The 12,530-nt window shown below is 50.0% G+C and overlaps 3 protein-coding genes across 3 annotated transcripts; 2 read left to right on the top strand and 1 right to left on the bottom strand.

The window, feature by feature from the left end:
• Positions 1–53: 53 nt before the first annotated feature.
• On the bottom strand, positions 54–5,041 carry LOC122622261 (protein RRP5 homolog). The gene is made up of 5 exons (XM_043800584.1): positions 4,880–5,041; positions 2,539–4,823; positions 765–2,476; positions 539–704; positions 54–473 (listed from the first exon to the last, which is right to left on the bottom strand). Exons 1-5 carry the CDS (start codon positions 4,958–4,960, stop codon positions 305–307), a joined length of 4,413 nt encoding a protein of 1,470 aa, XP_043656519.1. The 5' UTR covers positions 4,961–5,041; the 3' UTR covers positions 54–304.
• A 138-nt stretch (positions 5,042–5,179) lies between these two features.
• LOC122620721 (exosome complex exonuclease RRP44) lies at positions 5,180–8,509 on the top strand. Its single transcript, XM_043798320.1, has 5 exons — positions 5,180–5,613; positions 5,667–6,111; positions 6,179–7,257; positions 7,314–7,982; positions 8,040–8,509. The coding sequence occupies exons 1-5, from the start codon at positions 5,234–5,236 to the stop codon at positions 8,413–8,415; spliced, it is 2,949 nt and encodes a 982-aa protein (XP_043654255.1). The 5' UTR covers positions 5,180–5,233; the 3' UTR covers positions 8,416–8,509.
• A 131-nt stretch (positions 8,510–8,640) lies between these two features.
• Positions 8,641–11,900, top strand: LOC122620722 (acyl-CoA synthetase short-chain family member 3, mitochondrial). Its single transcript, XM_043798321.1, has 5 exons — positions 8,641–8,813; positions 9,578–10,595; positions 10,651–10,961; positions 11,026–11,171; positions 11,249–11,900. The coding sequence occupies exons 1-5, from the start codon at positions 8,777–8,779 to the stop codon at positions 11,759–11,761; spliced, it is 2,025 nt and encodes a 674-aa protein (XP_043654256.1). The 5' UTR covers positions 8,641–8,776; the 3' UTR covers positions 11,762–11,900.
• Positions 11,901–12,530: the final 630 nt, after the last annotated feature.

The raw sequence follows: 12,530 nt of genomic DNA, 5'->3' as shown, positions 1-12,530 counted from the left end.
CGTGAAGTGTTAACCCATATCCATCATACACCGTGGCAGAGAAATATGTTCAATTATTGTTCAAGTCTTAAGTTGAATATTGGCATCAGCCCTACATTCTATGTGTAGGGGTCATGGCCAAAGCAACGTTTTTATATGTATTTCTATAATATATAGGTACTATCATACATATATATTTAAAGGTAGCACTCGGAATCACACTTCATTTAAAATAGTTTTAGAATAAAGTATCATGAAAAAACACTGTATGTAACTTTTGGCCTTAATCCTAATTTACAATCTAGAATGCGGGGGCAAGATGGAACTACTTGACCGCCTTTGCGTAGTTCTTCACCCACTGTTCGGCCTGCTGCTTGACCTTGGCCACTGTTGCATCCGTGCCGTGGTTCTCTTCCAGCTGCAGATACTTTTTGTAGATGACTTGCATCTTGTTTGGCTTCAGTTTTTGCAACACGGCACGTTCCAAAACGTTTCTGAAATGAATTAGGTCATTGAATTATGCATTCTTCCACTTCTTTTTTATATCTATGAAACTTACCTCGCGGAATCGACTAGACCTCCCTTGATTAGCATGTCCACATATACCGACCAGATGTCGATTCGCTTGGGATAGGAAGTTACTACATCATCGAGCAGCGTCTGCGCCATGTCATTGTTATCGTGCTTCGCATACAGCTTGGCAAAGGACACAATGCAGGGTATGTCTGCAATGATAATGAAAAATTAAAGCCAGTTACATTTTAACGGAAGTTAATGAAACCTACGCTCTTGATTTGGCAAACCCCGCAATGCGCGCTGGAGCAGATTGTGTACTTGGTCGGACTTGCCCAGCCAGAAGTACGCCTCGGCGGCCACGGGCCACACCCTGAGCTCCGTTTTAAACTTGTTGAGGATTGTGGTCAGTACGGTGGAAAGTCGGTCCTTTTTCTTGTTCCTCTTTAGGATGTCTACAACACTAATGTAGATCTCCAAAGGATCATTGCAGTTGAGGGCTTCCTTGAGCACATCATCGAAGTTGTTGCTGTAGACGAGTTCCATGTTCAGTAGAGCGCTCCACATGTTCCTCAGTTCCTGTGTTTCCCGGAAGGATATCGTTGATATCGCTCTTCGAGCCAAGTCGCGAGCCTTTTCAATCTCCGTGTTGGACAAAAGGAAAGCGATGTACTTCAGCCAGGATATGCTGTTGTTTGGCTGGGCAATCACAAGTCGCTCGTACTGGTCGATTGTCTCCAGACGTGCCTTGGGATCGGCATTACGCTCCTCGATCTCCCGCAGTCGCTGCTCTTCCTTGACCTCCGCCTTGGCCTTCTCCTTGGCGCTGAGGCGTTTCTTCTTAGCTGCATTTTTTTGTGTTTCCGCCTCATTCAGCTCCTCGTCTTCATCGCTGGAAGCTTCCTTGGATTGGTTCACATCCTCCTCCCAGAAACTAGACACTCCGGGCAAACGCGACTTGCCTTCTACTCCATTGGTTTTTGGTGTTTCGGGCTTGGAATTCTTGGCTGGAGTTTTATCCTCGAAGAAGAGCTTGCCGTTCTGCTTGGGTTTCTCTTTCACAACGCCATTGGTCAGGGGTTGCGTCTTCTTTTGACCATTGGTAATTGTTTCTACCACTTCTGCCTTTCGCTTGGTGGGTGTGGCTTTAGCTTCCGTTTTAGTTTCTGCTTTAACTTTTGATTTAGTTTCCAGTTTAACTTCCGTTTTAGTTTCAGCTTTAACTTTCGTTTTAGTTTCTGTTTTAACTCCTGTTTTAGTTTCCGCTTTTACTTTCGTTTTAGTTTCCGCGTTAACTTCCGCTTTGACTTTCTTCTTTGCTGAAGTCTCCTCAATTGCAGCCTTCTTCTGCTTGGGTGACTCCTCTACTTTTGCCTTCTTGGCTTTTACAGGAGCAGCCTCTGTGCCCGCCGTTCTCTTCACTCCTCTCCAGAGACGCCAAACAGTCTCTGGCACTGCGATATGCAGCTTGTCATGGATGAAGGCTATATTGCAGAAATCTCCTTGACGCAGTTCGGCACTTCCCGAGTTCTCCAAATCGTTGGGGTGCAACCGAATCGGACAGATGACCAACGGGTTTGTGCCCTTCTTCAGCGAGCACACTGCTACGGACTCCAGTTTCAACAGCACCTTGGCCTTCATGCCAGCCTTGCCGATCAGATTCGTGGATAGTTCACCGCTTGGTGAAATATGCGCAATGTCCAGCTTCTTGTTGCTGATGAGCAGCACATCGCTGGAGTAGTCGACCCACAGAATAACTGCCTCGTGCTTGCTACCCGTCTCAGGAGCTTTGGCAGTGCCAGCCAAACTGGAGACCAGCAGGGCGGACACCTTGGCATTGCCCTCCACTGTGTATACCCAGTCATGGGAGGTCGCATCGATGCCCTTAAACACCACGTTGATTTTCTCACCAACGGAGTATTTCGAAATTGGAGCAGAGGCTTCCTCAAGGGCTGTCTTTATTTGCGCCACTTCATTCAAATAGCTGTAATGAAATTCAAAGAAAAACTAATAAAGGAACTTAATTATATCATATTTTGAACATACCCTTCGACCAGTTTTGCAGTATCACTAAGATCCCCGCTCCAGACATCCGTAAGCTTGGCCGACACTGTTAGCGTCTTAGTTTCCACCTCCTTGCTGAGTACCTTCACCAAAAGTAGCTGCTCTGGAACTAGCTCCACGGGCGCATTCTTCACGGCATTCAGACGAAGCATCTTAACGTGAACCTTAACAGGCTTGTTGTAGTTCCGAACACACACCATCAGGTCCACCACCTGCTCGGTGGCGTGCTTCACATAAGAGCGTATTATGTCTCCCACTTGAACTGATTGCCATTCCTTGGTGACCTGGCCACTGAAGTAGGGGACATCTCGCAAGCTGAAAATGTTCTGCATAATGCAGGCCGCTTCGGTGTAGGAGCCCGCGGGATGGACACGCATTTGGGCGTGCAGCAGCTCCAGGTGATCGGACATCAATCGCAGTGGTATTAGGCCCACGAACTCCTCCAGCTTGGGATTCCCGTCTTCATCCTCTTCGTCATCGTCGGCGGCGTAGGTTATTTTAACTTCCAGTCCAGCATCTAAGGCATTGGTTATCTCAACGGGACAGATCTCACCCAGCTGGAACTTGTCCTCCGGCAGAGTCAAAGTGATTTGGTCCTTGTTGCGCGTCAGAATGCGGAATTTGGTTGTCTGTCCCTCGAAGAAGGAGCTATGTTCCTTTAGATTCTGCCTGTGCAAGACTCCTTTGATGCCGTTGCCAAACTTGACGAGTACATAGTTGTCCTCACATCGAACCACAGTGCCCACATATACGTTTCCAACGTGAGCGGACGCATACTCAGTCAGAAGTTTTATTCCCTTGCCCAAATACTCGCTACGATTGCTCACGTAGCAGATCTTGCGCTCGGCATTCACTTCCAGGACGCGGCACTTCAACGACTGCCCCACATCGTAGCGGACATTGGGTGCAAGATAGAACTGTTCCAGTATTCCGTTAACCTTGCCGATCCTCACCGACCAGCCCTTGATCTTGTCGTCCTTCTTGAAGATCTTCGCTGTGACCAGGTCGCCGGCATTAATGTCCTCCAGGCAGTACAGCTTTTCGCTGACCACATTGGGATCATCGGAGCAGTAGTACAAGGACTCGATGATATCGTATCCTAGGATGCGAACCTTATGCTTGGTTTTTCTTCCGTACTTGGACAACACTTCGTCCTTGTCATAGTTTCCCTTAAAGTTGGCCCTAATGGAACCGTAGGAGATAATGCCCTTCAGTTTCTTGTTAAGCAGCAGCACCACTCCACCGCTGCCCAGGCGCAGGACCTTGGCTTTCTCCACCACGGAACCCACCTTGAGGGGCTCTTCCTCTTGCTCCTCCTCATCCTGATCTTTTTCTGCTGCCACTCCAGTTTTGACATCAAGATTAAGAGTTAAGTACACCAGTTTCGTTAGGGGCATCACGTAGAGCACTCTGGCATTGTAATCTTCATTCAGCTCATAGGCATCCAAAGTATCCAAAGCGTTAGTCAGGTGGTGCTCGTTGATGTACGCACTAAAGGATTCGTTCATGATGCTGCCTTTGAGGCCGTCCTTTAGGTGCTTGGCCACCTTAAACTTCACAATGCTGCCTGGCAGAATGTAGTCGAGATTCGTCTCGTTTTGGCTCTTGATGCGCAGCTGGTCCTGCTCCACCTGGACACAGGTGCAGGTGCTTTGGTGGGTGTCGTGATGAACGCTTTTGACTTTCAGGAATGCCAGTTGCCCCACGTGCAGCTTCTGTGCTGGCTCCTCGCAGGGCACGAACGCCTGCAGTCCTTGTACTCCCGACTCGATGACATAGCCGTGCTCCTGGATCTCCGCCACGGCGCCAGAGAAGATGAATCCCTTCTTAATGCTCTTGTGATGCAGACTACTGTGCACATCGGCCGGCTTGAGGGAGAGTAGCAAGCTAACCCGACCGGTGCCCAGTTTCTCTGTTTTGATGGCCTTGCCGTAGACGATGCGGCCCACCTGGAACAGCTCGCTTAGGTCGTGGTACTCGCTGGTGTCGCCGGACATGGCCGCCTTGGCCACGCGCGTGTAGGCCTCTGATATATCCGCCACCATGGTGCGCGCGAACATCCGGCCGGGCAAGGCGATCTGCAGCGCGGTGGCTGTCGTCTCCTTGACCACTCCCATGACCAGCATGTCCTCCTGCAGCGTGTCCATATTGAGCGTTTCCGCGGAGAAGGCCTCCAGTTGGCCATTTTGTTCCTCGGTTTCCTCGCTCAGGAAATTGTCTTTCACCTTCGGAGCCTTTTTCACCTTCTTCTGCGAGGCACCAAAAACCTGTGGGACCGCAAAGTATGTACAGCGATCTCGAAGAATTTATGGGGCATACTCACGATATTCGAGCTGATGTCGGAGGCCTTGGCATCGGTGTGGATTGTCCCGCCTCGGGGGAAGCTTTTCTCGTTCGGCACCATCGGTGAGCTGTGTAATTTAGCGTTTTAAATAACAAAATTTGAGCAACGTGCGTTCTACACGTGCTAAGCGCCGATATAGAAAATCAGTTTAACAAATGGTACTAATTTTGACCCTAAGATATGGTGGAATCTGCAGTTAACCGCAGACTCAAACCACTTGTGCCATTGGGTATGCTGTGTGAACAGGCCTTAATACCGCAGTCGCATCGTGTACGGGCCTCCCCATTCCGGCACACATGTGGAGGTGCAACAATTCGAACGCGACTCAACAAAATGCAAACTTTACGCGAATTTACGCGTAAAACCAAGCGCGGCAACATCCTGAAGATCGTGCGGGAGCACTATCTGCGCGACGACATCGGCTGTGGCTCTGAGCTGTGCCGGGAGTGCTTCCAAAACGAGGTCTACCAGCTGACCGCGCAGCACGCGAATCAGAGCACCCTCTTCAAGTTCCCGCACTACCTCGTTTTGGATACGAATGTGGTTCTGGACCAGATCGATGTGCTGGAGGAGGATGTGTTGCGCAACGTAGTCGTCCTGACCACCGTGCTCAATGAGGTGAAGCACAAGAGCTCCTCCATTTACAAGCGGTTCAATGAGATCGTCCACGACCGCCCCAGGAACTTCTATGTGTTCGTCAACGAGCACCACAAGTAGGTTGCTGAATTTTCAATATGAGGCTATGTTGTAATCGTGTCTCTTCCAGGGACACCTATGCTGATCGCGAACCAGATGAGACCGCCAATGATCGCAATGATCGGGCCATTCGTCTGGCCACCAAGTGGTACGATGACCACCTGCAGGCCTCGCAATCCACTAAAGAGTTTGAGCGAAGTGGCAGAGCTGTTACGCGGGTTATCCTGCTCACAGATGATGCTGGCAATCGCGCTAAGGCAGAGGCAGAAGGTATTCTGGTGACCTCAGCCGCAGAGTATGTTAAATCTCTCGAGGATTTCCCACTTTTGATGGATAAGCTGTCGCACAAGACATTCGAGAACGAGAAGAAGGGTCTGCCCCAGTACCCGCCTCATCTCAGCATGAAGGAGCTGCTGGAAGGACTGCGTCAAAATAAGCTACTGCAGGGCGCTTTTCAGGCGTCCAGGGAGAACTACTTGGAGGGCAGCGTCAGTGTAGAGAAATTCGAAAAGGGTGTAAGTTAAATGTTATAATACCATCCTTGATTTACTATTAACACAACCGCTTATTCCTCTTTAATAGATACTTATCCAAGGCCGCGAATCTCTTAATCGGGCAGTGGATGGCGACCTGGTGGCCGTGGAGCTGTTGCCCGAGGTGGAGTGGTCGGCACCCAGTGAAATTGTACTCGAGGAGAAGAATGTCTATGCCGACGAAGTGCCCAGCGAGGAAAGGGCCGAGGATGAAAAAGATATGTTGAAGCAGGTGCGTGCCGCTGCCTCATCCGCAGAGCGCACGCCCACAGGGCGAATTGTCGGTATTGTGCGACGCAAGTGGCGCCAGTACTGTGGCATCCTGCAGCCTAGTTTAATTGAGGATACCACTCGGCACATCTTTGTGCCCGCCGACCGAAAGATTCCTCGCATCCGCATCGAAACACGACAGGCGGCTAAACTGCAAAATCAGCGCATCATCGTGACGATTGACACATGGCCGCGGAACTCGCGCTACCCACATGGACACTTTGTGCGCTCCCTGGGGCCGCTCGGAGACATGGCCACCGAAAACGAGGTCATCCTGCTAGAGCACGACGTCCCGCACTGCAAGTTCTCGGACGAAGTACTCAGCTTCTTGCCGAAAATGCCCTGGGCAATTACTGAGGAGGACTACGCCAAGCGAGTGGATCTAAGGGATCTGTACATCTGCTCCGTGGATCCCCCGGGCTGCACGGATATCGATGATGCTTTGCACTGCAGGGAACTGCCCAATGGCAACTTGGAAGTGGGCGTTCACATCGCTGACGTGAGTCACTTTATCCGGCCTGGAAACGCATTGGACAAGGAAGCAGCGGCCAGGGGAACTACCGTATACCTGGTGGGCAAACGAATCGACATGGTCCCCGAGCTACTCAGCTCAAATCTCTGCTCACTGGTTGGCGGCGTGGAGCGATTCGCCTTCTCCTGCGTGTGGGAAGTGGACAACGAGGCAAATGTGTTAAGCAAACGTTTCCACAAGAGCGTCATCAAATCGAAGCGTGCCATGACCTACGAGGAAGCGCAGGTTATCATCGACGATGCCACGCAACAGAATGAAATAGCCAAGTCCCTGAGAAACCTCAACCGGTTGGCCAAAATACTGAAAAAGCGACGTATGGATAGTGGGTAAGTTTATTTTCATCATCGCGCAATCAAAAGCTAACGCAACTCACAATTTACAGAGCTCTTGTTCTCGCCTCGCCCGAGATCCGCTTCCAGGTGGACAGCGAGACACACGAACCACTGGAGGTGGAGGTTAAACAGATGCGCGAGACCAATTCCATGGTGGAGGAGTTCATGTTGCTGGCCAACATCACAGTGGCCGAGCATATTGCGACGGAGTTCTCCGAGTGCGCAGTTCTGCGTCGCCATCCTCGGCCGCCGCCCACCAATTTCGATCCGCTGGTAAAGGCCGCGCGCTACCAGGGCTTCCAGGTGGACATCGATTCCGGACTGGAGCTTTCGCATTCACTGGACAAGTGTGTCAAAGCGGACAATCCGTACTTCAACACAATGATCCGCATCCTCACCACACGCTGCATGATGCAGGCGGTGTACTTCATCAGCGGCAGTCTGCAGAAGGAGGAGTTCTTCCACTACGGTCTGGCTGCTCCCATCTACACGCACTTTACGTCACCCATTCGTCGTTACTCCGACATCATGGTCCATCGTCTGCTGGCTGCCTCAATTGGCGCAGATAGCACCTATGCCCAGCTGTTGGAGCGCAAGTCAAATGAGGAGCTGTGCCACAACCTAAACTATCGCCACAAAATGGCTCAGTACGCTGGTCGCGCATCGGTGGCGCTCAACACACATCTCTTCTTCCGCGGCAAGGAGGAGGACGAGGAAGGGTGAGTCAAAGGATCCACTGGTAGCGAACTTTATTTTTAAGTATTACCTATTCCCAGATATGTGCTATTTGTGCGCAAGAATGCCCTGCAAGTGCTAATTCCCAAGTATGGCCTGGAAGGCACCCTGTATCTGAAGTCGGACAAGGATGGCAAGGACGGTCTGGAGCGCACCAAGAGCGAGATTGTCTTCACCTTCAACGAAGAGGATTACACGCAGCGTTGCGGCGACGTGGTGTTCCACTCCTTTGATCCTGTCACTGTTCGTCTTAGCCTGGATTCCAGCAATGTGCAGCACGAGAAGCTGATCTTCCGACTGGTCAAGCCGTACATCAAGGGCTTTAGCGTGGAAACGGCCACCGAAGGAAGTGATGCCCAAGCGGTTGCAGCGCCACCTCCCTCCAAGAAGACCAAGAAGGATAAGAAAAAGAAATAGTTCTTTGCATTTATGATTAAGTGGAACCCGACTACGCTGAAGATGTGTAACTACAATCATTTCGTATAAATAAAATTTAAGGTTTTTAAATTTCGCTCCATTTCGTAAACCTATTCCACCGTTCCGGCTCTCCCAGTCTCGGAGAATTTCGAAAGCATACCTTTGATCGGTTGTTTCAGTAAGGTTTTGGTTTTCAACTTGCGTTCTACATTCTCCAGACCCATTGCAAAGTTTCGACTCCAGTGCGACGGTTGTGCTGAGCTCGTTCGATCCGAAAATTCAAAAAGATATATATAATAAATAAATATATATATAAACTTGTATTGAATATATATAAGAGCGGAAGTTATAGAAAATTACAATGGAACCCGGTCCTAGTGCAGTGAACTACGAGGACAGTAAGTCGAAAAAGGTTTCCAAATTCAAATGAAAGGCTGTAAAGTTTATTCCATGAGTAATCGCGTGATTTTTGCGGAACTCGGCACATATATTTTAAAACGTATATTGAATACATCAGTTAAAGGAACGAACTTAAGAAATCAAATAAAGTGTTTTGAAAACTATTAAGGATTTTTGGTCGTGCGCTAAACTAAATAATTTTCAGAGATTTTGAAATTTTCCAAAAACTATCGAAGTGAAGTTTAGCAATCTATAAACTCTTGCCCCTTTTCAGTTGGATGAAGATAGGATTTTATGCACAACAGTTCAAAGTGATAAATAAAGTGTTTTCAACCACTGCTCGCCAATTAAAATAATGAACTTTCGATGCGACTTTGAAGTGATTAATTAGAGTTTAGTTGTGCGCCCAAACTGTCGGCACTAAATATTAATGGATTCGATTAGCTTATTCAACACGAAGCCTTTGGGGTCCAATATCCAGCGGCAATGACGTGTGGATTATGCTCGGCGTCTGGGTGAGCCGCACACCCATGTGAGCAGTACATGGGTGGCCAGTTTGGGTATATAGAAGTAGCAATCAGTTGAGTGACCGCGACATTTGGATAATTTAAAATTCAATGTGCCTGGTGTAAGGTGTGGTCTTGAGTGGAAGGTTTGTAATTTAGTTTTGGTAGCCTAATTTAAAGCAGCGATTAACCCAATAGGGGAAACAATGAACCCGCGCTCCATCTAATGGTCACCTGCTGCTCCACCTTTCCCGCAGGTGAATCTGTATGCGGCATGCCGGTGGCGGCGCACGATCCCCTCTACTTGAAGGCCTACCGCCAGAGTGTTCAGAATCCGGCTGCCTTTTGGGAGGAGCAGGCGCACCTGCTCGACTGGGACCGGCCATGGGAGAAGGTACTGGACAACAGCAATCCGCCATTCACCAAGTGGTATGTGGGTGGCTACCTGAATGCCTGCTACAATTCCATTGATCGCCACATACTAGCGGGTCGCGGCTGCAATGTGGCCCTAATCCACGACAGCCCTTTGACGGGCACAGTGCGTCAGGTTACCTATCAGGAGCTGTATGACCAGATCGTTCTGCTGGCCGGCGGCCTGGCCAAACTGGGCGTGGTCAAGGGTGATCGCGTCGTCATCTACATGCCCCTCATCCCGGAGACCATCATTGCCATGCTAGCAATTGTGCGCCTGGGTGCGATTCACTCCGTGGTCTTCGGTGGCTTCGCTGCCCGGGAACTCTGCTCGCGAATCGAACATGTGGAGCCAAAGCTCGTGATCGCCTCCAATGTGGGCGTGGAGCCGGGCAAGGTGGTGCCCTACCTGGACATCCTGCATTCAGCCATAAACATGTCGCGATGGCGACCACCGCAGCGGAACATAATCTTCCGGCGGGACAATGTATCGCCAGATACCACCAATCTGGATCCTCTGACGGATGTGCTCTGGTCGGATGTTCTAAAGATGTCGGAGGGCGAGCGCCCCATACCCTGTGTGCCCATCGAGGCCAACGATCCTCTGTATATCCTCTATACCTCCGGCACCACGGACAAGCCGAAGGGAGTACTGCGCACCATCGGAGGCCACCTGGTTGCCCTGGTGTACACGCTGAAAACTCTCTATGGCATCCAACCGGGCCACACCTGGTGGGCGGCGTCAGATATGGGATGGGTGGTGGGTCACTCGTACATCTGCTACGGTCCACTCTGCCTCGGTGCCACCAGTGTCATGTACGAGGGCAAACCGGACCGTACTCCCGATCCGGGACAGTACTTTAGGTGAGTGTTAGTGCTCCAAGTGGTTTCTTACACCTATTAATTGATCCATTTGCAGGATCATCGACCAATACCAGGTGCGCTCGATCTTCTCGGTGCCCACATCCTTCCGGGTCATCCGTCGTGCTGATCCGGACATCAGCTATGGACGGCAGTACTCCATGAAGTCGCTGCGCGCCATCTTCATTGCCGGCGAGCACTGCGACTACGAGACCAAGTCCTGGATCGAGAAGACCTTCAAGGTGCCCGTGCTCAACCACTGGTGGCAGACGGAGACGGGTTCCGCGGTGACCGCCACCTGCCTGGGCTTCCAGCAGAACCTCAGTCCGCCCACCTACTCCACAGGCTTGCCCCTCATGGGATACGACGGTGAGTGATGCTCCAGATAGCTTGGTTGAGTGAGGATTTAAGTCCTGGGACATCTCTCTTGCAGTCAAGATCCTGAAAGCGGACGGCAGCGAGGCGCAGACCTCCGAGCTGGGCAGGATAGCTCTGAAGCTACCACTGCCACCCGGAAACATGGCTACGCTCTACAAGAACGAAGAGCTCTTCCGCAAGCTCTACTTTCAAAAGTTTCCGGTGAGTCATCAAAAGAAACCATCTCAAATATTAAGGATTTTTAGGGGATCTAATATCTGAAATATACCTAATCTTAGGGCTACTACGATACCATGGATGCGGGCTACAAGGACGAACGTGGCTATATCTTTGTGACAGCACGCGACGATGATGTGATCAATGTGGCTGGTCATCGTTTGTCCACCTCCAGCCTGGAAGACGCCGTGCTCCGGCATCCGGACGTGGTGGATGTGGCTGTTTTCGGAGTGCCCGAGGCCACCAAGGGACAGGTGCCACTGTGCCTGTACATACCGGTGGAGAACTGCAAGAAGACCGATGCCAAGCTGTCGACGGAGATCATCAAGCTGATCCGCGACGTGGTTGGGCCCATCGCCGCCTTCCGGCTGGTCACGTCCGTCAACAACCTGCCACGCACTCGTTCCGGCAAGACGATGCGCAAGGCGATGGCGGACTTTGCCCGCAACGAGCGTGTTATCCTGCCGGCGACCATCGATGATGCCAGTGTCTTCATCGAGATTCGAAGGGCTCTGAATCAGCTGGGCTATGCCATGTCGGCACCGGAACCGATTGTGGCCAAGTTACTCGACTGAAAGGGGGGCTCCCAGGACCCTCAACCTAATATCCTTAGCTTGTACGATACGATTCCCAAGAAGTAAATAAAATTGAAGCCAGTTTTGGCTGGGGTTTTTCCTCCGTTTATTTGCGTAGGCCGCAAAGTGGCGAAAATAATTTAAATGTTAATCGATGGGCTACATGGTGACCCATTCGCCCATTTTCCACTTTCCACTTTCCATTCTCCATTTTTCCTGCACTGACGCACTATTCGCGTACAACTGACACTCAATCAGTTTATTCAAATTTTGTGCAAATTTCGCGACACATTGCTGGGCCAGCCAAGTGTGGATTTTTTGTTCGAATAACCTACCACCCATTTCGCATATCGCATATGGCAATGGTATTGCATTATTTGGCCAGGATGTGTCCACATCAAAGATGGACAGCAAATGGCAGCCAACCATAACCCAATTAGTGGGCTCAGCGTTGGTTGGCAACATGGAGCACATTATCCCTAACTAATCAAATCCTATTCTATCTTATTACATTAGAAACATACATTTTGCGTGGGTACTTCTAGAGGCAAAACAATAAACTGTAGTATAGCATTAAAGTTCCTTTAGTAAAAACAGAAATATCTTGGAAATAGATGAAATATTTCATAAGCCACATGATTATATACGTAGTTTTAAATGTAATAAAGCGTACTTATGCACTTTCTCTCTTTTATTTTATATATAGGAGTGTTTTATTTTGTAGATTTTTATAAGACACTCGTAACTATAGTGCTATAGTTTTTATGAG

Source organism: Drosophila teissieri, chromosome 3R (genome assembly GCF_016746235.2).
Source record: "Drosophila teissieri strain GT53w chromosome 3R, Prin_Dtei_1.1, whole genome shotgun sequence".
Classification (NCBI taxonomy): Eukaryota; Metazoa; Arthropoda; class Insecta; order Diptera; family Drosophilidae; genus Drosophila; species Drosophila teissieri.
This window is presented reverse-complemented; position numbering and strand designations above follow the sequence as displayed.